Consider the following 25,001-nt stretch of genomic DNA (forward strand, 5'->3'; position numbering starts at 1 on the left):
TGTAAGTTCCGGCACTTTTTTTTTTTTTTACAAAAAAAAAGCACTGTGTACATGATAATTATGTTATATACACGTTATGAATAAAATCAAATGGAGCAATATAGCAGACTTTGGGACACAAGTACAGACACACTTTGTTATGCTGGATTCCAAATGCCAATTTCAAACAAAGTTAAAAATTTGAGACTGGTTTCAGAAAAAAAAGCAGCTTTCTATTCAAAATGATGAACAGCAATATATTCACAAGACAGCAGTTTCAACATCACCTTTGTTTTCTTCCACTTCCCTTTTTTGAGAAAAGATTACTACATACTTCAACTCTGTAAATCCAAATTTACATATTTTTTTAACCTTGCCTTTATTACTTTTTATAAATAATTCAAGGTGACAGACATACCTAATACTCCTTTTTCCTCCTATTTTCCCCACAACAACCCTGTGAAGTGTCTTAAGCCAAGAGACAGTGACTGACCAAAAGTTACCCAACCAACTTTCATGCCTAAACTTGGATTAGAACTCATAATCTCCTGTTTTCTAGCCTGATTTCCTAACCGCTAGACCAGGGGTAGGCAACCTTGGCTCTTTTATGACTCGTGGACTTCAACTCCCAGAATTCCTGAGCCAGCCACGTTGAGGGGAAAGGGAGAGGTTTCCATGCTGAGCTATGCTGGCTCAGGAATTCTGGGACTTGAAGTCCACGAGTCATAAAAGAGCCAAGGTTGCCTATCCCTGCGCTAGATCAAACTGCCTAAATTTGTTCTAACTACTTCACCAAGCTACACCGAAAAACTACAGGGATCCTGTTTCAAAACAAGACTGAGATTTGAACCTCTGACAAATTTGAACTGTATTTTCATTTATTTACAAGTGAGTCTGCAGGTCTTTCCCAAGTGGCTAGGAACAACTTAGAAACATTGACTTGCTTGGCCTTTACCGAGAGTTATGCAGTATGAGGAGCCTGGCTGCTACACAATGGCAGTGGGCTTCTTAGGGTTGAGGTTCAAACTGCTCCCTTTGGCTGCTGTCTGATCTCCATGTATATGAATATTCAAACACACATGTTACATGTGAGCAGAGGAGCAGCCAACTGAGTGGGTGTCCTGGCATCCAGTTCTCTCCTACTCTGATTGTCCACTGTGCAAACTGGTGAGGAGGCAGGGTACTTATGCTTTGCAACTGGTGCTGTCATTACAGTGGGTGTGCACTCTCTCGGCAGGCACGGCAAGGAGCTTACAGGTAATCCTCAAGTCACGACTGTAATGGAGCCTGCTATTATGATCATAAATTGTAACAGTCAGTTTTACGTTTTTGTAGCAGTTGTTAACAAACACCATAGTTCTTCAGTGAGTCCACTGTTCATTATGGTGTGGCTGTCAGCAAAAACTTTATAAAATGTGGTCGCATGATGGTGGGATACTGCAAACAGGTTTAAATGCAGCCAGGTTGCCGAGGGCCTGAAGTGCAGTCATATGAATGTGGGGGGAAGGGGCAACTGTTAGAACTTCAGATCCAGTCATACCCCCTTTTTCAGGCAGGCTGTAACTTCAAATGGTCATAAGTCAAGGACTGCCTGTAATTCATTCTTTGTGAGTAGTACTGCCTGTTTATTTTAATTCACCACAGTAACAAATGGCAACAACACCAAACTATAAAATCAGTAAAATGAAGGATTATAATGAATCGTATAAATTAATGAGGAATACTAGGAAAGTATAAGACAAGGCATAGGAGAAACTGGCATGCATAAGGACACATTGACAAGAAACTGTCATAGCCCTCATAGAAGACTGATCCTTGGACAAGGTGCCATGAAAGGCTGTAGAAGCCAATACATTTATTGACCCAGAGCTTAGTAAGCAAGCACATCTGACCCCAAATTCTGACATAAATTTCTCAGAACAACCTTTTTATTGTGAGTAAAGTCTAGAAGCTTTTTATATAAAATACTTTATCTAGAAGTAACTTAGCAGAGGAAACAACATCCATACCCTATCCAGCTTCTGACAGCTGCTCAAATCCTGGCCTAAATATTCAGACTGCTTCTTCAACTCTGACAAAGGTTCTAAATTGGCTTTGTGTTTTCCTGGGCCTCCTATCCTGGAACTCTGATTATAAATGGACTTTCGCACTCTTTGCAAAATATATTTTCAGCCCAGCTCCCTGACTGCATATGAATTGCTGGGAGAGGTTTTAATTCACTGAAACGTTTGCTTCAACTCTGCTAAACCCTCTAGCTTAGATATAGCCTAAACTATGGGATTAGCTCATAGGTTCTTCTACAGTTCATTCAGCCAATAAAGAAATATGTTCATGTATTTTCCATCTTATATATAGGACCTAAGCTATTAAAATGTAAACTAAAACACGACTCAAGCTTTCTTAGGTCTATAAATACACTGCTAAAGGATTCTTTTAAAGTTTTTACTTCAAATATACTACATAAGGAACATAATTCTTATGTATTTCTTTTACAGTTGTGCTGGTAACATTACATATATATCTTTCTCTCTCAGGATTTCAAATAAATAGTCAAAATGCTATAATTTCATAAATGCTCTGCTTTTTCTCTTACATTAAAAGAATCTTATAATCTTGTTAGACAATTTCCTGGTTCATATAATCTGTCTCTCACAAATATAACACATGGGAACACCCACCCATTCTTACACATAGAGTGAAAAAGGATTTGGGCATCTGAGCATAAGTGAGTAACTGATGCATATTTCTAGATGCTTAATAGCATATCCAGATAAATTCTTTACCACCATTTCTCATTGGGAGTCCAACCTCCTAGATGTCTGTATTTTTTTCTCCTGCTCTCAGTTTTAATCTCTCCTGCGTCTTGGATAGTAGTGAGGAAAAATGAAAGTGCATCAGGTAACACTGTCTCCTTGGATGGCTGAATTGCAATTCCCGTGTGCTTTAATCTCAGCCAAATCATTCTCCTCTGTGTAGCAATTAAGGTGAGAAAAATAATTCCAATGGGTGCCACAATATATCAATAACAGTCTTTTCTCCATCCTAACTAATATGTTCGTGTGCACGTGCACATGTATATAGTGTGGAGCTGGGGAGAATATATACTGTATGAGTAGGGAAGGCAGAAGTGCCTGCTAACTAATACCTTTTCCTTGAAGGAATGTGGCCCACAATATAGAAATGATTCTCTCCGTGATTTAAATCAGTAGCCCAATCTTTACATTTATACAAACCACTACATCAAGACCAAAATGTTTTGAAAACCAGTACTAAATTAGGGGCAAGCAATATGGTATTTTTGAAAACCGGGGTGTATATAATTCCATTAGAAATTATATTTTTTAAAAAAATGGGCCAAATCTTAGGTATGTTGGCCTGTAGATAAAAAGTCAATATGACACCTACACCAGAAACTATTTGTGTTATTCTTGTGAACCCTGCTGAAATTTTATTCAAAACAGCTGTGGTGGCGCAGTGGTTACGAATGCAGTATTGCAGGCTGACTCTGCTCACTGTCAAGAATTTGATCCTGACTGGCTCAAGCTTGATTCAGCCTTCCATCCTTCCAAAGTCAGTAAAATGAGGATCCAGATTGTTGGGGGCAATATGATGACTCTGTAAACTGCTTAGAGAGGGTGGTAAAGCACTGTGAATATAAGTCAAAGTGCTAAGTGCTATTATTACAGCAACTGCATGAGCCTTTCAAAAGATGCAAAGCTTAAAACTCTGCTTTATTGATCCAAGGAAAGAGGCATTATTCACATGTGTTCTCTTCTGAATACTCTGCATAGCTCTCATATATATTACCTAAATGCAGCATTATGGCAAATGTAATGCTATGTTAGCTCCTATAGAATAAATGAGTTCTGCACAGCATTTGATTTGATTATTACTGGCACAATGGCACTATGATTGACAGTGTCTGGTCACCAGTATAACAGCAAAACAGGTAAGCAATGTCTGGTCACCAAAATTGTGAGGAAGAAGCAATGTGTTCTACTCCTGCAGTTTTGCTGACTAATCTTCATTTTGTTGTATAGTAAATCAAATTTGGCTAAGAGTTACAGAAACTGTAACAGCAAATAAGATCAGCAATTGCTTAAGTTCTATTACATAGTTGTTATATTTTGGGCATGACTCTTGGTAAAAGTTAAATTATATATAATCATTTTATCCTGGCTCATATATTAAAAGTAGCATAATATGGGATACAAAAAATAATATTTAGTATGGTGGGAATACAGATAGACCAAGTGTCATATATTTCACTGGTTAACTGCTGAAGTTGATAGTGCAGGAATAATAAGTATGTCAACTCTTCAACGAATCTGGCTGCAGCGATTTTTGCTCATTCTAGGTTGCCACAAGAATGGGAGGGGGTGTGGAGAATTTCCACTAGTCTAAACATTTTACTGTCCTGTGGGAACCGGAACTAAGGTCATTTCTGTCAGTTAGATGGGGGCATAAGGATTTGGTTAGAAAACCTGCCAAACACTTCTATTGGAGAACGTAGCTGATTGCATAGCATTGGGGTGGGAAGTTAACTTTGTAATATTGTTTCTCTTTGAAGGGAAATTCAGATTTGGTTTCACTTTTGACCGTGCCGATACTATGTAATCAATAAATATAGTCTTTGAGGAAATCTCAAGCCTTGGAGTTCTGATTTATTTGGTCTTGTCTATTGCAACTTGACAAAGTGATTCTCAGGCCAAACAGAGCATTATTTAAGCAAATGGCCACCAATCGTGAGGACAAGAAGACAACAAACAAATTTCAATTCACTCAAAAATTCTGGAGAAAAAAAAATATTGGATCTAAAACCCAGAGCAGGCATTTATATATTAGGTTTAATTTCTGTGCTCTACAGAAACTGATCTTCTACATACCGTATATTCCGGCGTATAAGACGTCTTCGGCGCCGAGTCGCATGCCTAGAAAGTTGTCTTATACGCAGGAAACTACTGTAATTTCCGGTGTATAAGACAATTCAGCGTATAAGACGACCCCGACTTCAGCGCCGATTTTACCAGTTGCAAAAGTCGTCTTATACGCCAGAAAGTACAGTAGGTAGGATTTCTATCTCATCCTCAATAAAGCAAAATATGCAGCTGTATCATATCTAAGAGTTTCTTCATTGTGGAAATCCCTGAATACAACTGGAAAACTGAGTTTTACTGCTAAGCAGAGAGTGAAATCTGATCCAAGATGAAACAGAACTGGCAGGAAATGAAGCAGGAAGAACAGAAAAGGCAGCAATATAGTTAATTAGATAGTATTTTTCACTTTTTGTTCTTTTTATTTATCTCTGCTAAAAAAAAAGAGGTAATAAAGTATACTTACACTGGGATGTGTTCAAAGGCATCTTCAAAGTTTTCCTGCAAATCAAATAAGAATAAATAATTAGAAAATTCATTATCTTCCTATAAAAATCCAACAAGGTTTACTAAATAAATAAATACTAAATAATATACAGCGTAGCTGTGTACTGCTATTTGATACTTGCTTTCTAACAGAATTTCTATGCTATGAAAAAAATGTAAGCAGTAACAGAGAACACTGGAGGGTTACAGTAAAATATCCATATCCCTGAATCATCACTTCCCTAAACTAATATAAATAAAATAATTTCATTGATCTTAGGAGCACTCGATAGATTAAGCATTTTCTTGTGGTGGACATAAGTTTTTCTTCTTGGTTAGGGAAAGGTAGATTATATTTTTGTCAAATAAAAAATTCAATTCAAATACCAGAAAAATCAAAATATGTAATGAAAACTGAGAAACAGAACAGTGAAGGTTATACAAATGAGAAGGAAAGTTTGAGAACTAGTGAAGTGAATATTTTTCTTGTTTGAAGAAATCATTTTCAGTGCAGTCTTTTTCAGAATACAGGATTGCAAATAAAAGCAGTTATCGTTCTGTAAATTAATCATCCTCTCAAATGTTATGCTTATACAGTTTAAGATGCTCAAAACTTCTAAAAGGCTTCAAAACCTAAAAGGCCTCAAAACTTTTAAAAGGCTTCACTATTAATAAATTATAGGGGTCAACTAAACTCCTTTCTCTGAAACAGATCCAGGAAAAATGGAAATGGCAAGGTACAGTATGAGAAACTTTAAAAAAGTATACTAATCAATTAAAGTTTGATGTACTAGTATTCAATGCACTTAAAAAACAAATTCTCACATCGAATTTGTGAATTCAGTTGAATCTCCTATTGACATAATTCTGCAATATACAGTTAATATGTTTTACAAAATTTATACTTTTACATCTTTATAAAATCAAACCCCCAAAATAAATAAAGATTAAATTCAGATTAAATTCAGTTATTGTGACATACAATATTGAACTATAATATTATGTAGAAGTAAAAAAGTTGAGGCCATATGATATTGTTTTATTCTACCACATGAAAAATTGTCCAATGTCAATGCTTTTCCTTCCCCCCCCCCTTTTTCCCTACATTTTCTTCTCTTCCTTTTCCCTCCTCTACATTCTCATTTTTTTTATTTTCCTCTGAATTTTATATTCTAATTAAAAATTAACAAAAAAAAGTGTAATGGTATGTGGGAATGATCTTGGAGACCAGGGAGGATATGCAACTTAGGGAATAGTCAGATAAGGGACATAGCATTGCAGCTATATAATGGGCAGACCAAGAGGCCCAGGAGGGACCCTCCCTAAGATATTAGGCTGTAAAGGTGACAGCGGGAGAACTGTACTTTTAAGCTTACAAGATCCATGTAGTTTTTCAATAAAGCAGAATTAGTTTATCAGGCCATGTTGCCCATCTGGTTTTCCTAGTAAGGTTGACAGAAAGGTATTGGAAAGCAAGGCTGGTGGGATTATTTTTCCTTGAAAATAGAAGTTCCAGCTTTATATATACACTCATACATCAGTTAATATTTGAGGCTTAGGTTTTGTCCATTCTGAGTCATTTCAGCATCCTTCTTATTCAAAAGTCAGATAAGCAATCTAGAACAGTCCAGCTCATTGAATGCCTGATGATTTATTTCTTTCACATCAGTCCAAACCAGACTATTGAACTAATTTCTAATAATATATTAATAGCTAGTAATATGCAGAATGGGATGGGGAAAATGTGTCAAGTCTGAATTCTAAACGTCCTGAAAATTTTTGGAATATTCTGCTCCTCCTCCAAATCATGTTATTCAAGGGGAAGTTCATAATGTTCTGGAGTCGGTTCATCACAGTCTTGTGGGTGAACAGAACATCATGTAATTCACTGAACTATTTCATTCTTGACTCAACTAATTTTCCACAGCCCTGATATAAAAGTTGTTTTGCTTTCATTGCAAGGGTATTTCACTGAATTGGTTCATTAAATCACTTGTGTCTTATTTAGGCTTGTATGAAAACCTGAAAAAATCAGTATATTTAATGAGTGCCAGGGAGTGTTGCATTTGTACAAATTCTGAAGTATTTCAAATATTTTAAAAGTTTACTTAAAATGGAAGAACTAATGCAAGCGACCATTCCTACAGGAGCCTCTGGATGTATGTATGTGCCCACCTACCCACCCACATGTATCTACATATACAGACTTAGAAGCTAAAAATGATCCCCATGACTGTGGTTCCTATATATTATGCCAGGCTGAAATAGTCTACATATTTGTATTTAAAATATGGGAAATATTTATACCAACACAAGACTTTCTAAATATATGCTACATTTCAACAAAAAGTTCAATGTGGCTTGCATCAAAACATTGGGAATGCCATCACTGAATTCAGCTTAATTTGGCAAATATTATCCATCATTCAGTTCTTGAAATGTATTGGGAGAATAGCAATGTAACAATTTGTCTATATGGTCTTATCACTACTGTCTCATCTTGGCAGCAGCAGGAACAGCCACCCAGTTCAGAAGTTGTATTAGCAACTCTTTGGATTATCTCAAGCTGTGAATGTCCAACATGATTATTCACTTAGGTAGGAAGTACTGATCAGTGATATAGTTCCATATGCTTGTCAAACAAAGCCTGAAAAGTTGCACGAAGTATAATCCTCTAGTCAATTAGTAAAGTTCCTTCTACGATTTGCTTAGCAGCAGTAGTATAACTTTATTGATTAGTCAATTTACTACATAAAAACAATGGACGTCAGTCAGAATAAGCTACAATAAAATGAGACACTAATATTCAGTAAAATAGGATAAAGGTAAGGTAAAGTAAATATAAAAGAGTGACATAAAGTAATGCAAGATAAAATTGAATTTAAAGACATGAGTATTAAAGTATGTCTTCAGTAGAACACTAGGAAATCTTCAGCCTTATTGGGTTTCAGTGACTGAATAATGCATTTAATTTCTGTCACTGACACTTGTGGCCAAGGAGAGAGGTTATCAGTGGTCAGAAATTCAATACCCATTTTTGAAGACTGATACAACTTGGAGTTGGCAAATAAATTAATATAAACATATAAATATAAACATCCTCCAAAACTGAAGCTGAGATGGCAATATCAAGGAGAAGCTTATGCTCCTTCAACATACTGGATACGATGTTCCAAAATACGACTGGGGATGTTTTACATTTATCTCTAGGACTATCTTTTCTAATTGTACCCTGATGTTGGGGAAGAAGCATCAACATTAGCAAATGGTTGTTTCATTCTATGTCAATCGCTGGACAGGCTGTCTCAGTCCTGTGTGGTGGTCTTCTTCCTAACCCAGAAGCTACCTTTGACACAATTCCCTCTAGTTCCTGGAGCTCAGGTATGCCTGGAGAGCTCATTTGTCTCTTGAGAAACCTATATGCGGGTCAAGAAGCAACAGTGAGAACCGAACACGGAACCACTGATTGGTTCAAAATTGGAAAAGGAGTCCGGCAAGGCTGTATACTGTCGCCCTGCCTATTTACCTTATATGCAGAGCACATCATGAGAAAGGCAGGGCTAGATGAATCAAAAGTTGGAATTAAGATTGCCGGGAGAAATATCAACAACCTAAGATATGCAGATGATACCACTCTAATGGCAGAAAGTGAAGAGGAACTAAAGAGCCTCTTGATGCGGGTGAAGAAGGAGAGTGCAAAAGTTGGCTTGAAACTCAACATTAAGAAAACCAAAATCATGGCATCCGGCCCTCTCAATTCCTGGCAAATAGATGGGGAAGAAATGGAGGTAGTGACAGATTTTATTTTTCTGGGCTCAAAGATCACCTCAGATGGGGACTGCAGCCAAGAAATTAAAAGACGCTTGCTCCTGGGGAGGAAAGCTATGGCAAATCTAGACAGCATACTAAAAAGCAGAGACATCACCCTGCCAACAAAAGTGCGTATAGTCCAGGCCATGGTTTTCCCAGTTGCAATGTATGGCTGTGAAAGTTGGACCATAAGAAAGGCTGAGCGCAAAAGAATTGAGGCCTTTGAACTATGGTGCTGGAGAAGACTCCTGCGAGTCCCTTGGACTGCAAGGCGTTCAAACCGGTCAGTCCTAGAAGAGATCAACCCCGACTGCTCTTTAGAAGGCCAGATCCTGAAGTTGAAACTCAAATACTTTGGCCACCTAATGAGAAGGAAGGACTCACTGGAGAAGGGCCTAATGCTGGGAAAGATTGAGGGCAATAGAAGAAGGGGACGACAGAGAATGAGATGGCTGGATGGAGTCACTGAAGCAGTAGGTGTGAATTTAAATGGACTCCAGAAGATGGTAGAGGACAGGAAGACCTGGAGGAACGTTGTCCATGGGGTCGCGATGGGTCAGACACGACTTCGCAATTAACAACAACAACAACAAACAGCTGCAATGCTCCATTTATATTCCTGGTGTGACCTGCCACCCAGCTCTCATTGTAGTTCCCAGGGTTTTAGGCAGTCAAAACCTTCTTCTTTTCTATCAACAGAATTTTTGTTTATTGAAGTGTGGAGTGTTTGGAGTACTGTTTTAATGGGCTAGGGTAGAGAGGTTTAGATCTCCTCCAGAGGACTTTGTGTTCTTCATGTTTATGTTTCATAAGACAGGAGAAGGAACCGAGATGCCAGTGACTTCTTTCTCAAAGTAATTACAAGTCCCTTGGGTAGTTGGTAAATCAAAATCAATTAATGGTTTAGCTGTTTTGCTACCAAAGTCTGACAGGGCACTGAAAGAGTTAATCAGGTTTCCTTCCAGGAGAGCAAATATGCACTATCTTGCTGTAGATAGCACAGATTGTTTACCTGGGCAGCCCTCTCTCAGAGGAAGGATTGGAAAGATGTCCTTGAGTTTATCTAAAATTGTGTTGTCACATTTGCTTTTTAAATTGACAGTATTCACTGGGCCAGAATGGATTAGGAGTTCCTCTGAATGAAACACACATTTTGGAAAACTGAAAAAATGTGCAGAAAGGGCCTCACTTTATCCAGCGTTCTAGAGATTGTAGATTGCCTGAATGTTAAATAAAATTCACTCACAGCCTCTGCTGGATGGGAGCCATTCAGTCTTTTGTAAATCAATCAGCTGCTTTTTGCAGGGTAGCATCTGGCTTGAGGATAAGATAATTACTTTTTTTTTTATCCCCGTCTATTTGCTCTGCTATTTTATATGTGTAGGCTGTAAGTAATATTTGTGATTTATATGCATCTCTCCCCTAGTCGCAAGAACCCTAAGCACTTTTTCTCACCCTTCTCTGCATGAGTCAACCATTACTATCGTTCTTCCTGAATATAAGGGTAATGTTGCCCATGACTTCCCTGCTAGCTGCTTTTTATGGCACACTTTGTACAGATGTGTGTGTTTTAACTGTTTGTCATTTGATTGTTTTTCAGTTAATGTCATAAAGATCTCTTAAGGACTCGTTTGTTTTTGAATGGGGACCACTTAAAAATAGAGAAAAGTTTGTGCCATCAATAGATCTTGTCTGATTAGAAAGTCAGTTATATTTTTATTCTTTAGCTCAGCGGTTCTCAACCTTTGTGTGACGGCGACCCCCATTACACGGACGCGCCGCGCATGCGCGGGGCCGCCCCCATGCGTGGCGCGCATACGAGGCGCTGCCCCCTGAGGGGGGAAAATGGCGGATCGCGTTGTTTGGCGACCCCCGTAAAATGGTCGTTCGACCCCAAATGGGATCGCGACCCATAGGTTGAGAACCGCTGCTTTAGCTTATCAAGTTTGTATTCATACTCCCATCTGACAAAAGCTATGCAACTGCTGAGCAGATAGAAATCTGTTTGTGGTGGCCATCCTCTTCCACAGGAAAGATAAGATCTGTAAGACTGGCTTTTGATCTCTGCTTGTAAATCTCACCCTATCATATCTATCAGAGATACTGGAGGGGACGGGATTACTTAAAGGAGATGACTACCTGATTCTAAGTTAACTTATTGATTGTCAACTGTTTTATGAACTTGGATGAAGCTTATGTTGTGGAACATACATGGTGCTCTTCTTTCATTTTCTCATGATGATTAGTGATATCTTAGAGTTTTTCTCTATTCTTTCTATTTGTTGAAGGTTCCAACAGAGCAGCACAAGGCTTTCTCATTGAAAACATGAGAAGTAAAATGATAAGTAAAAAATTAGCTTTAGAAGAAGCTGTTTAGATATGTTGCTCCTCCTCACCATTCTGCCCCCTCTCCAAATTGCTTAGCAAAATATGTAAAGTAAGACCTCTACTTGTTCCTTAAGAAGGCAGATTTGGGAGTCATGGATTGTTCTGTAGCTTTTGGTCACCAAGTTATTTTTGAAAGGCAAACCAGAGGTCTCAATTCACACCTCATGCGAAATATATTATAGATAATTCTCATTTATTTAGCTACTCTTACCCAATCATTATAAGCACAATTAATTGTGGCATATGCGATATACAAGAGGTACCCAAAAGGGACCGGTTCCGTGGAGAGAGCTTTTTCTGCGGAACAGAGGGTGTGTGGTTTTGTGTGCTGCCTGCATCCCACAGATGGGACTTTGCTTGTTTGTGCGGATGGTTGCTGGCATGCCACGGCCCAGTACTGGTCCACGGACTGGAGGTTGAGGACCCCTGCCATAAACTATAATTAAGCAAAAAATGTGTTGGGTTAAATCATACCACAATATGTCTTGTATATAGCTTACACTTTTTGTTAATGACATATCCTTTCTGGGGCTTTGCCAGCTATCTGTTGTGAAAGTATTCTTTAAACTTCTGCTGCAGTTACTGAGGGCCATTTTAATGATGATTTTAATATAGCTATACCTATTAACTGTCAGTTTGATATTCTGATATACTCAAATTTTTAAAATAAACTATTCAAACTTCAGTTGAAATCTGGGCTTTTAGTTAGTTAGTTCTGCCTGGCCTTGGAAAACTAGTTCCCAGAATTTTGTATAATGACAATTCTTGTAACTGGCTTTTATAGTACTCTTGTTTGCACCTCCTTATCAGTTCTAGATATTCTTTGTTTATCCCTGTTTCTACCCTGTCAAATGATTTATCCTTCCTTTTTTAATAATATTTTATTGGTTTTCCAGTTTTACATTTGAATATTTAGAAAGCAACGTGGTGATTGGGTTAATCAATAGTTCATTAACAAAATCTTTAGTACTAAAGATTTATCCTTCCTAATGTGTTGGGCTAATCTAGCCAGTTCCTTTCTTTCACATCTACATTCATAATTAAGCCAGGAAATGCTGGTTTCAATCTCTTTCCATTGCCACGATTTATACATCAGAGATTTAGGATTGTCAATCACATCCTCATATACGATATTTGCATTTTCCAGTTTTTGAATAGGTGTAATCTTCTGCTGTAGCATTGCTGGACTGTACAGTTATGATCTTATAGCTTTGGCCAAATGAGATGTCCATTTTAATTGTTTCTGATTCTTTATAATGCCTTCTATATCATGATTTTCTTATGCTATGTTATTTCCACATATCCTCATTAACTCCAGCCAAATGGTAAATGGCAACTGTCTGATCTATTTATAATAGCAAAACAATATACTAATGGAATCAAGGAAGGTAATATGAATATACATGAATATAAAATAATATTTCTTTTATTCTTACATCAAGATGTGCTGAAATTAGGTTTATTAAGCCCCCTTTGGCCCTCTCATCTTTTGGCCCCTCTGGCTCATTTAGAAAAACACTTATAATCAAGAAATACTACCACATTATTTTCCATCAACCAAGTTTCTTGAAGAAAAATCATATCATAATCTTTGGAAAATGAAGGCATTCTCCATCTATGCATTTACCCATCCAACCATCAATGTTCAAAGATAAACATTTAATTGTAAAATGTTTTCAAATTTGTTTTTTGTTGATGAACCTATTTTAGATTTCAATCTGTTGATTATTTTGTTCTACTTCTTCACAAAGTTGTGTTGGAATATGATATATCTGTTGGCCTGTCATCCTTTATTCCTTTGAAGTTTTTGAACCATCTTCTAGTCTTGTTCTAGTAAATTTAAAATTTCTTGAGTATTTTCATAAACAAAATTATTTTTAACCCCAGGAATATTTGATGTAAACTTATAGATTGCATCCTGTGCTTCCTTGAAGTTCAGTTTTAACTCCGGTTGCTTTGTTCTGTCTTAGTCTTATAGATTCCTGCACTCTTTGTCTTCATTATCTTATTCATCTCAGCTGGCAGTGGATTTTATGGTGTTCTGCAAATCATTGGCTGTTCTAGATTATGTCCATTTGGATAATTCCCTTCATGATGATTAACAATTCTATATTGTTTTGCCAGACTTCTTTCTTTAGATAGCACACATGTTCTTGGAGATTTACTTCTGTATTAATGAGACTTTTTCTTCTGTTCTTTCACTATGTCTAGCAGGATTATTATATCCAATAACCTTCACTTATGTTATATGCAGAACCTCAATTCTTTGTTATTTCCCATGTTAACAGGTTCATGTTCACACGGTGTGTTGTTTTCAGTTTCTTATCCCTGCCCCTAAAAATTTATTTAACAAACTCTTTTTCTTCATTACCAAATTAGGCATTGCTATAGATTCAAATGTCATGACTGTTCTGGCATTTATATAGTAGTAAAATAGATACTCAACTCTTACCTTATGCTGAGAGGTAAATTATATTTACAGATTGCATCAGATGAACAAAGTACATAGGAAAATGGCAAACTCCCTTTTATTAAATTTGTAGATGCTAGATAACTACCTGGATATTTTAATCGGGATTCTTGCATTGAGCATAGCATTGGACACAATGGCCAACCCTTCCAAAATTTATGATTTTTTAAAATGTATTTTTGCCTATAATCATTCTATTTTACATGCAAAGTTATATACTATGTTACAAAAGGAACCTGTATGTTGATTTACTGATTATGTAATTGATTATTGTCCATTAAATATTCTTCTTACTATCATTTTTGCTGTCCTCTGATTTCATAGGTAGATCATCACTGTGGAGTATGGAACATCCGGAATGGAAAAGCTTTCTCATATAAAGTCTGCTGGGGTAATATAAAATCGGGTAATATTTTGCTTTTATTGTATTACTACGTTGGTTCTGTTAAAATTGTTCCCATATATGCTTCAGAGTCCTTGATACTGAGACATTTATAAATTTCATAAATAAATAAATGTGGCACCAGCTGCCTGCTGGACAAACTGCATTATTTCTCTGCTCCTCTGGGCAACCTGATGATAATTTTTAGCGCTTTCGGGGAACGTAGAGAAGTAAATGGCCAAGCAGTTCCTAACCTAATCTAAAACTGCTGCTGCCTTCCTCCCTGCTGCTACTTTAATTCCGGACGGCTTTATTGAAGAACTGTCCAGAATTGGAACTCAGAAGGGACTCATATTGCTCCTATAGCAGTTGCCATGCATGATGGACTGATTACTGTAGGCTATATGTTTGCCATCAGTACCAATTCAGTTAGTATCTTTTGCAGACTATTTCTTCACAATTTTATCCTCAGAAGTTTTCCAAAACTACTAGACTCTTCCAACCAAATCATCAAGGTCAGCAGGCTTGCTGAAGTACAGCTCTTAAGGTATCACACCACAGTACAAGAAAAGACAGAAGAAAAAAACACAATAACAAAACAACCTACACCTCAATTTTCAGTTTAAATAAGTTTCTATACTAACATAAAGGTAGTCTTCGACCTATGACCATAATGCAGCCTGCCCATTATCTCTCTCTCTCTCTCTCTCTCTCTCTCTCTCTCTCTCTCTCTCTCTCTCTCCCTCCCTCCCTCCCTCCCTCCCTAATGTGGTCATTAAGCAAAGCATGGTGTACCTCAGGGATGAGGAAGGCCAAGAGATCTAGCGCAGACGGAGGCCACCTGCCTCAGGACACTTAACTCCACACCCTGAGATACCCCATGCTCCGCTTCCTGCCTCTTGGGATCCCCATAATCCTTGGGTCTGTTTCCCACCCAGTCACCCGGGTCCCTGCAGGACTTTTCCCCCACTGGGTCCCTGCAGGACTTTTTGCCCCCTACCAGGTCCTGACAGGGTTTGGGCCTCCTCCTCATTCCTATTTTATTTGTTATAAGTAAAAATCAATTCATGAGTGATTTATGCATTAAGAGACATTCCACTGTTAATCCTAAATATTTTTGTTCAGACAGATAGGTTTTTGAAGAAATTATAAGGAAAAATAAACACCTACCATTTCATTAGGTAAAATGAGGTGATCTTGGAGGGAGGGGTTAACTTACCAGATATTCAAAAATATCACTGGAATATTTTATTGACTATATCTAATTGGAATAATTTAGCAGAGTACCAGGCTTTGTGAACCTTGCTGGAAAGTTTTATTTCCATTTAGCTTATGGGAACTGCTAGGTTGACATATTGACATATAGTAGAATGTGTGTTTTGTTTCCAGGATTACACGCAGCTAGGCATGTTTCAGCCCTGTTGAATCACATATTGGATTTTGATATTGAGGCCCATGAATATTTATCTTTATGGAAGAACTCTACTTTAAAATTTGGGAACAAAATTTATGTTGGAAATTGTGGGTTGAATCTTGAAATGTTATGCTTAATACCAATAATTTGGGATCAGAATTTACATTGTTAAATAATGCAGTCATAAAGCACAATGCCACATGACTGCATTACCTAGTGATGGCAATCCTAGCAACCCCCCCCCCCCCCCCACAAGGACCTCCTTGTGACTTCTTGCCTGTTTCTAACAAACAAAGTCAATGGGAAAGCCAACAGGAAGTTACAAGTCTTGAGTGGCTTATAAGCAGGCCAGTGAGTGGGTAAGTGGCTGCCACAATACAAACTTGGATGGACAGGAAATGGCAGCTGCAGGCACAGAACCGTGTGCTGATGGCCAAGCAGGGGTGACTGCTTACAGGTGCAGGAGAACATGCAAGTAGCTAGCGTGACCAGCCAGGCAGGTGTACTCTATGTAGTGTGTGGGGAGGTTGCTATGGACAAGTGTGTGCTACAGAGCACAGGCAAGGAGGTGCTGCTGATGTAAGGAGTAAGAGATACCCAGGTAGCCAGGCTCCATGGAAGAAAAAAATAGCAGGAGCAGGAGCAACTTAAGGAGTCAGTGTCACTTATGGCAGCGGCCCCAACCTTTTGGGCACCGGGGATCGGTTCCATAGAGAGAAGTTTTTCCGCAGACTGGAGGGGGGGTGGTTTTGCATGCTGCCTGCATCCTGCGGGTGAGACTTTCCTTGTTTGTGCGGTCCAGCTGCTGATCCCTGGATTGTGGGTTGGGGACCCCTGATTTATGGAGTGCTATAGGGCACAGTGGTCTCACTTCATTTAACCTTTACATGAAACTGCTGGATCAGCTTATCAGCATGTACTGTAGATGATATCCGACAAAGGAACTCAATCCTAGGCCAACCAAATGATGCTGCTGAGGTCGTGTCCCACTGTCTGGAGATTGTGTGGACTTGGATAGGAAGAAACAAGTTCAATCCAGACAAAACTAAATAGCTGCAGAAAGTTTAACCTGCAGAAAAACCAAACGTCCTCAGAAAAAGAGCCAGATAAATCACTGAGAAACCCTATAATTCTGTTTACAGTAATCTTAAAACCAGTACAACACAATATTGGATTGTATTTGGATTTTTTCACTGATATTTCTATTGGGATTTGTGATCTATAAGGATCGAATAGCATCTCCCTTACAAGACCAGCCAGCTACGCTACTTTTTTATTTTTACTAAAATAATAAAATTATGGTCTAGTTTTATTCTTTGAAATATTACTTAGAAAATTTGAAATTTCATATATTGTATTTAAGATGCACTATATAGGACTTTCTTTGGACATTTATATCTATTTATCTATCTTCCTATGTTTAAAAATATTCTTTAAGAGCTGTCCACAGAGACCAACAAAGAGCCAATTTCAGCCAGTTCTCCATAGCTTCCAATTATTTTGTATCAAGCTGCTTTCAGTATACCAAAGAGAACCCCCTAATGGCCAATTAAATCAGCATGAAAGCTTCTTTGTATCAATGAGATAGCATGCAATTGACAAATTGATCTCTAGCATGCAGATTCCACCTTTAAAATATTTTTGGAGCAATCTTCTCCAATATGGTGCCTTACAGATATTTTAAATTACATTCCCAGAGTTGAGAGACAGCAAGGTCAATATCTTGGAGTTCTGGGAATTATTGCTCACTACATGAGGAGACTACCAAATTGGACAAAATTATGTTACTGTATCAAAGCACTTTTTTCGTTTGCATATGGAAACAAGATTTATTCCATTTGGTGTCAAAATTCTTGATTGATAAATAAATTAAATAAATAAATAAATCTGAAGAAGTGAACATATGAGCCTATTATTTTTTTAGATTGATCCATTTCATAAGCCTGTTGTAAGAATAAAATATGAGTTGAATGAAGAGGAAAATTATTATTATTTCATTAAAGCTAATGTTTCCTTGCTATCATTCTAAAATATTCAACTCCTTTTAAGGTAGCATTTTTTGCCACATTTTTCTTTCTTCAGTTTCATTTCTCCTTCAAATATTTATCACTGCCTTCCCTAAAAGTATAAGTGGGCGAACCAAAACAGTTGATATTTAAGATAAAAGGGGCAATCAGGTTCCCTATTAATGAGGTTCTCCTTGAAAGTGATTGAGATGTACTGAAGCGCATGTTGTGTAAAGTAAATTGGCTGTGTTCTGCTTTAGCTTGGCTTGGAACTTGCATATGAGCAATTAGTGAACTGTTCCAAAATCAGTCTCTCGTTATGTTTTTGCTGTTACAATTACACTCTTCCACTTCATTCTGGCAATAATATAGCCAATTTGATTTCTATGGATTGGCAGATATTTGTAAGTCATTTTTCTGCTTCATTTCTCTTATATCCCATTACATCTTCCTCCTTAGAACTTCCAAAATGTGGCATTTCAGAGTGAACCTGACCCCAAAACTCAGACCCCCTTGTCTGCATCAGTGATCATAATAGATTGTATCTACAAAGGGGGAGGTGGTGTGAAGAACTACAATGAAGGGGCAGTTTCTTAGGAAGGAGGGAGCACATTCGAGGGTGGGGGGTGGGACATAGTATAATGGAATAACAGAGTTGGAAGAGACCTTGAAGATCTTCTAGTCCACCCCCTGGTCAAGCAGGAGACCCAAAGATGGATCAGAGACAGAAAGAGATTTAGAACAGAGACTCTCTAGAACAGTGATGGCGAACCTTTTAGAGACCGAGTACCCAAACTGCAACCCAAAACCCACTTATGCATTGTCGGGTGTCAGCTGGGTGTGGCCCATTGGGTGGGCGTGGCCTCCGCCACCGTGTGCAAAAAAAATCAGTCAATTTCAACTTCTCACAGGAAAAAAAAGATCTCACCCAGTCTGCCTTTATCACCGCAGCCACACCCACCCAATGGGCCACACCCACCCAATGAGCCACACCCACCTGGCAACCAACGATGCATAAGTGGGTTTTGGGTTGCAGTTTGGGCACTCGGTCTCTAAAAGGTTCGCCATCACTGCATTACAGGAACACATTATACCTCAGTCCTATGCCCATGCAAAGATATTTATTTATATAGTGGATACATTTAACTATACGTCTATACTCCAAAAGAGTTACAGGCTGTCTGAAGATGAGAAAGGCAGGGTCGTGTTTTTCCCTGATCAGACAACTATTCCTGAATCGCTTTTCTTTCAGTTAGATTCCAGGTGCATATAAAGTTATATAAGGTCATGAACAATGCTGTAGTATCCTTATACTGGAAAATAAAAGATTACATAATACCCTTAAATAAACCTGAAAATAAATGCTAAGTAACCCAATACCACTGCAGTGCTCAATGAATTGTGCAACTTCAGTTATATTATCTCTGTGAGAGAGTTTGTGCTAAAAGAAATATTTTGCAAAAGCGAACTTCAAGATTTGGGGAGTTGCACTCCCTGTCTAGAATTATATCCAACACAAAATACCCCTCTTTTTTCATAAAGCATCATCTGTTCTGTGCATGCATTTTTTATTTGTTTTTTATATTTGCTGCCTTGAGTTACAAATAACTCAAGGCAGAAAACATATCCAACACACTTTCCTCCTATTTGGGCTGAGAGTGACTGGCCTGGCCCAAAGTCACCCAGCTGGCTTTCATGGCTAAAGCAAGACATGAACTCCTGGTCTCCTGCTTTGTAGCCTGATACCTTAACTCTAGACTAAACTTTCCAAATGGCAGTGCTGCTTTAATTTATGTTAATTTCAATGCCTTTTTGAAGAACTGATTTCTCAATTCTTACATCAGTAATTCAGTTCTTCAGGATGGGGAAATGATTTCTCAACCCAACTACTATTTAAAATATGTTTTTAAAAAAACTATTTATTAAGGTAACATTCATAGATCAGAGATATGGCCTAAACATTTAAAACAAGGATAGACAATTTTTAGGGGGTTAGTATACATTTAGCATTTTGAAAGGATGGGTCACTAGATTCAAATACTGGCTAATTATGATCGATGTGGCCATTCACAAAACACCCATTTACCAAAAGACAAATTAATCTTGCAAAGAAGAGCAGATCCATGCCGTTCAGTATATCTGTAGTAATTCTGGCAGCTGCTAGATGGACCTCTTAAGTTAGTACATTTAGCCCACTACTGGTCTTCTTTTTATGTTAATATAGAGTTTAACACTGAACCAGGAACTAAACTAGATACTAAGGAGATATAACTATACATGGCTTTATGCATGGATCTATTTCAGAATAAGGCCGTGATCTGAAATAAATCTTCTGTTTGTTTATTCAGCAGTTTTCTGTCAATCTTCAAATCAACACAAAAGTCTATAAAACTTGTTTTATGCAACATTTTTTGATTTGGATCAAGCAGTAAGTCATGACTGACAGGTTTGGAACAAGTCTAGTTCAACACCAGTTGGAACTTTGAAAAAATGTTTATACATGGGTTAATCACATTACCTTGCTCATATAAAATAGGAAAGTATGATTACATGAAGCCTTGAACTGAAGGATCCCCAAAAGACAGAAAAACATGAAGCAAAAACTTTGAAATTATAGTACCTCAGTTAGCACATAGCTTAGATAGTTGGAAATATTAATTAAAATCTCCCTTCGCCAATTCTTTCAGGAAAAAAAATGTTGAGAATTATCCTGCTTAAGCTGTGCTTTAGAACACACTCACTACATCCCACCACAAACTAAGTTAAGACAGATTCCAGTTTCATTATTAGTTATCCTAGTTGTAATTATTAGATTTTGATAACATCTTTATTATTTTATAAATAGCTTAGGGTGATGAACATACATAATAGTCCTTGTTCCTCCTGTTTTCCCCACAACAATCATCCTGTCAGGTAGGTTGGGCTGAGAGTGAGTAATCCAAAATCATCCCGTCAGCTTTCATACTTAAGGCAGAATTAGAACTCACAGTCTCCTGATTTCTTAAACATTACATCAAACTGGTTCTCACACAGAGATATAGAAGTAGAATTAAGAGGCAAGTTGGAAAAAGCTTCTATTAAGATACACAAAGCTATAGTCTCATAAATTTGTCTACAGATGACACCAGATGAAGTGAGGTTTATGTTGTTTCTGGGAGAATGAATATACTACAGAACAAGTTACATTTTCTGGCAAAACCAATACATTTAAAAATAACAGTCCTGTTTGACACTCTTTATATTCTCAAATGACATATTGGCACTAATATCTTTGTCTAATATAATATACTTCCTCTAGGCATAATTTTTTCTATGTGAAGTTATTCTCAAAACCAGTCAAAATAACATCAATCTTCAAAAAAATTGGTAATAATAAAAGTGAACCCTGAACATCTCCATCAAATGGCCATCAGCATTTGAAACAAAAAGTCACCCTTGAATTCTACTCAGAGTAAAGGCTGTTTGAAATACCACTGATACTCTGTTTAACCCAATTTCCCTTAAAATGAACAAAACATCTGAACTGCTTTACTATAATAACCTTTGACTGAAAGAGCTATTCAATTTCCTGTGATTTTCTTGTTGTAGGTCAGGCATGTTGAATCTTGTTGTAGGTCAGGCATATTGACAGGCCACATGTAATCCTGGACAGCTACTAATACAGCTCCACAAGATTGTAAACTTTTAACATTATGTGATTTATATACATTAACTATATTATATATTTTATATGCAGCTGAAGACAATTCTTCTTCACTCAATGCGGTCCAGGCAAACCAAAATGTTGAACATCTATGCAGATCATTATGTGTATGTATATCAGAAGATTTCTTTCTTAGATCATTATGCACATATGTACCAGTAAATCATTATTACAGGATACATAATTGGGTTGAAACATATACAGCCTCTCTACACGATGGTGAATGTTCCAATCCTGTTTATATGAGGAAATAAATACATTGTGGCCCCTTAAAGAAGGGCATTATAGGTAGTTTACAAACAACATGACACCAGTATAAAACAGTACAGGTAGTCCTTGACGTACAACCATTCATTTAGTGACTGTTCAAAGTTACAACAGCATTAAAAAAAAGTGACTTACAACCTTAGCAACATCCATATTGTCACATGATCCAAATTTGGATGCTTGGCAATTGGCATGTGTTTATGACGGTTGCAGTGTCCTGGGGTCATGTGATCATCTTTTGTGACTTCTGACAAGCAAAGTCAATGGAAAAGCCAGATTCACTTAATAACTGTGTTAGTAAAATAACTGCAGTGATTCACTTCGCAACTATGGCAAGAAAGGTCATCAAATGGGGTAAAATTCACTATCTTACTTAGCAATAAAAATTTTGGGCTCAGTTGTGGTGGTAAGTCAAGGACCACTTGCATAAGCACAGAAAGTACTAAATGAACCAGCAATTGCAACAGAGTAGAGATATTGTGTTTATCTTTGGAGTGTACCTCTTCACATCAATTATTACAGCATTAGCTCCAGTTTTCCACATATTTTGCACTATGAAAAATAGTGACCTGCTTTCAATATACAACAGACGTTAGAACTTAATTGTAAACAAGGATTCTTTTTTTTTTCTTGGTTCCAATACTATTATGCTTGCTGAACAGATGGAGCAGGGCCAGGATAAGAAAGTGAAATGCCTTGCATAAAATATATGAACAAAGGATGTGTGTGTTTATCAGTTATCTCTATAATCTGAAAGGACCTGTCAAGAATTCATACAAGTACATACTCTGTGTGTGTGTGTGTGTGTGTGTGTGTGTGTGTGTGTGTGTGTGTGTGTGTGCGCGCGCGCGCGCACGCGCGCGCGCGCACACGGAACGGGGGGGGGGTTAACCCAGGGGCATAGGTGTGCTGTTAAAAAAACCAAGTTCTCAAATGCCAACCTGACAGCAACAATCTATCAAATTGGTTTAAACACGACCCTTTTCCCTCTTCCTGGAAAGCCAGCAGCACCTGTTGGATACCAGGAAGCTAGCCGCTTGCTCCACCATCGAGGCATCCCGGGAGGAGGAAAGCGCTCCCAGGTCAGGCCTGCCCCTCCATCCGCATCTGGCCTCAGATCAGACAGGAGCCCATCGGCGGCGATGACCCGTTGGGGACGGGGAAGAGGGGCCTAAGCTACTCCCGATAAGGAAATCGGAGCACTTAACACTCCCCCCACCATCCGCCGTGCGGGTATCACCCAGGGCTGGAGGAGCGCTTCACGCGCGTAAGCACGCGACTCCCGGTTACCACTTCTACTTCTTCCCTCTCCCCTCCGGCAAACTCAACCGACCCTTCCTTCCGCCCTAGCGACATACCTCCTCGCCGCCGCCGCCGCCGCTCCATCCCCCGATTCCATTTCTGACACTCGCCATATTCCCCGCCAGGGATTGTCCGCGCACAATCCGGATGGAACGCGAAGGCTTTCTGAGGCGCCCCAACGATCCAGAGGGCTCGCTTCCCGCGCCCTGAAGCCGGCTGTTACAACAGTCGGCGGATCGGCTTCTCCTCGACTGAAGCCACTTACAACCGGCTCCTGACGGCGTTCTAGCCGTCAAAGTGCGAGCCTTCTCATCTGCATATCTGGACCCGCCCCCGAGGACTCCAAAGCCTTTCATCCCTTTCCTGTCGGCTCTCGGGGCGGTGACGGCTCGCGCTCCGCTCGCAAGCAGAGCGCGCGGCTGTTTCTTTGGCAAAAAAGCGGTCTGGGATTCGAAGGTGCACCCATCGCGAAAGTGCTGCTGCGGCAGTGGCGGGGGGAGTTATTGTTTGCGCAAATCCTTTAAGCGCTTCGGGGGATGGAGGAACAGCCGCGTGAGGTACTGTTTCCTTGGATCCTCTCTCCTTCAAAGGATTTGAAAACTCCTCCTCTGGGCGCTAAGCGCGGGTCTAAGCGTACCAAGTTCTAACTACCCAGGTAGTCCTCGCTTACGACCGCTTTTGAGCCAACATTTCTCTTGCTCAGGCAGGTGTTAAAGAGTTCTGCCCCACTTTGCGACCGTTTTTTTTTACCTCAGTTGCTAAGTGAATCGTGTGGTTGTCAAGTGAATCTGCTTCCCTCACTGACTTTGCTTCTCAGAGGCTGGCTAGGAAGATTACAAGCGGAGATCACATGACCCTAGGACAGTATAGCTGTCATACAGTTGCCAAGCATCCAAAGTTGGATCACATGACCAAGAGGGTTGCTGCAGTGGTTGTAAGTGTGAAAATTGGTCATTTGTCACTTTTTTTCAGTGCCATTGGGACTTTGAATCATCACTAAATGAGTGGTTATAAATTAAGGAATTACCTATAGTGCCACGTTACATCACTACAGCAGGAGCAGCACCGGTTGCCAGTGTATTTCTGAATGTAGTTCAATGTGTGGATTGTTACTGTGGGAAGTCAGCCCCCCAGAGAAGGAAATATTAAAAGGGCAGAAAAATATATTTCCTCAAAGAATCTTAAAGAGGCATAAAACCATGCCCAGTTTTTTTTAATAGCTCCAAGTCTCCCTCCCCCAAGCAGAAATCAGCTCTATAGAAATGCAGATGTAAACCATTCAGGAATGGTTGAAACTGGAAGATTAAGAAGACAAAGAGATCTAAAATCTACATACCTCACCCAAAGACTAAGACAGGACATAATAGGATTAACTCACAGATGCCAAAGGGCACACCCAGACTCAGGTCAGAATACATGACCCAGGAAATACAAAGCCTCAAACAGGAACAGGAAACAACTCCAAACAAAAGGCTCCAGAGGGTATAAAAACCCACTCCCTACATGTGCTCTTTTTTTTTCTTCCAGAGCCATCTTTCTGTCTGGCTCTCCTCTTCAATAAACTATAACCTTCTTTCTAAAGCAGTCGCCATGTTGTTTATCCCCAGCTTGGACTGAACCATGATGAAGACTTTTCCTTCAACATTACCTTTATAACTTTACATGGCTCAGGGCTTGGACATTTAAGACCATCATCCAAAATAATCTCTTCCTAGTGGCAGAGCACCTCCTAGAGTCCCCACCTGTCAAAGGTGTGCCGAGAAGGAGGGGCTAAAGAGAGATATTCTGATGGCAGTTCCCCTTTTATGGAGCAGCTGTTCACCCCAAGGATGACCAGAGCACAGCCAGAAGCTAATAAAAACTTGTTTTTCCAAGAAGACCTTTGGGGACTTGAGCTACAGATCTATGTGTATACAAGTA

The 25,001-nt window shown here is 38.8% G+C and overlaps 1 protein-coding gene across 1 annotated transcript in view; it reads right to left on the reverse strand.

Annotated features, from left to right (window-relative positions):
• Positions 1-23,592, reverse strand: part of TTC39B (tetratricopeptide repeat domain 39B) — a 62,364-nt gene extending 38,772 nt beyond the window's left edge. Inside the window, exons 1-2 of the mRNA XM_039363672.1 lie at positions 23,138-23,592; positions 5,320-5,354 (exon numbers count right to left, since the gene is read on the reverse strand). Of these exons, the coding sequence (XP_039219606.1) occupies positions 5,320-5,354; positions 23,138-23,437 (335 nt within the window). The 5' untranslated portion in view covers positions 23,438-23,592. The remainder of the gene's footprint in view (positions 1-5,319; positions 5,355-23,137) is intronic.
• Between the last annotated feature and the right edge of the window lie 1,409 nt (positions 23,593-25,001).

The sequence above is a fragment of the Crotalus tigris genome, unplaced genomic scaffold (assembly GCF_016545835.1).
Source record: "Crotalus tigris isolate CLP2741 ecotype Arizona unplaced genomic scaffold, ASM1654583v1 scf7180000019563.1149672, whole genome shotgun sequence".
Classification (NCBI taxonomy): domain Eukaryota; kingdom Metazoa; phylum Chordata; class Lepidosauria; order Squamata; family Viperidae; genus Crotalus; species Crotalus tigris.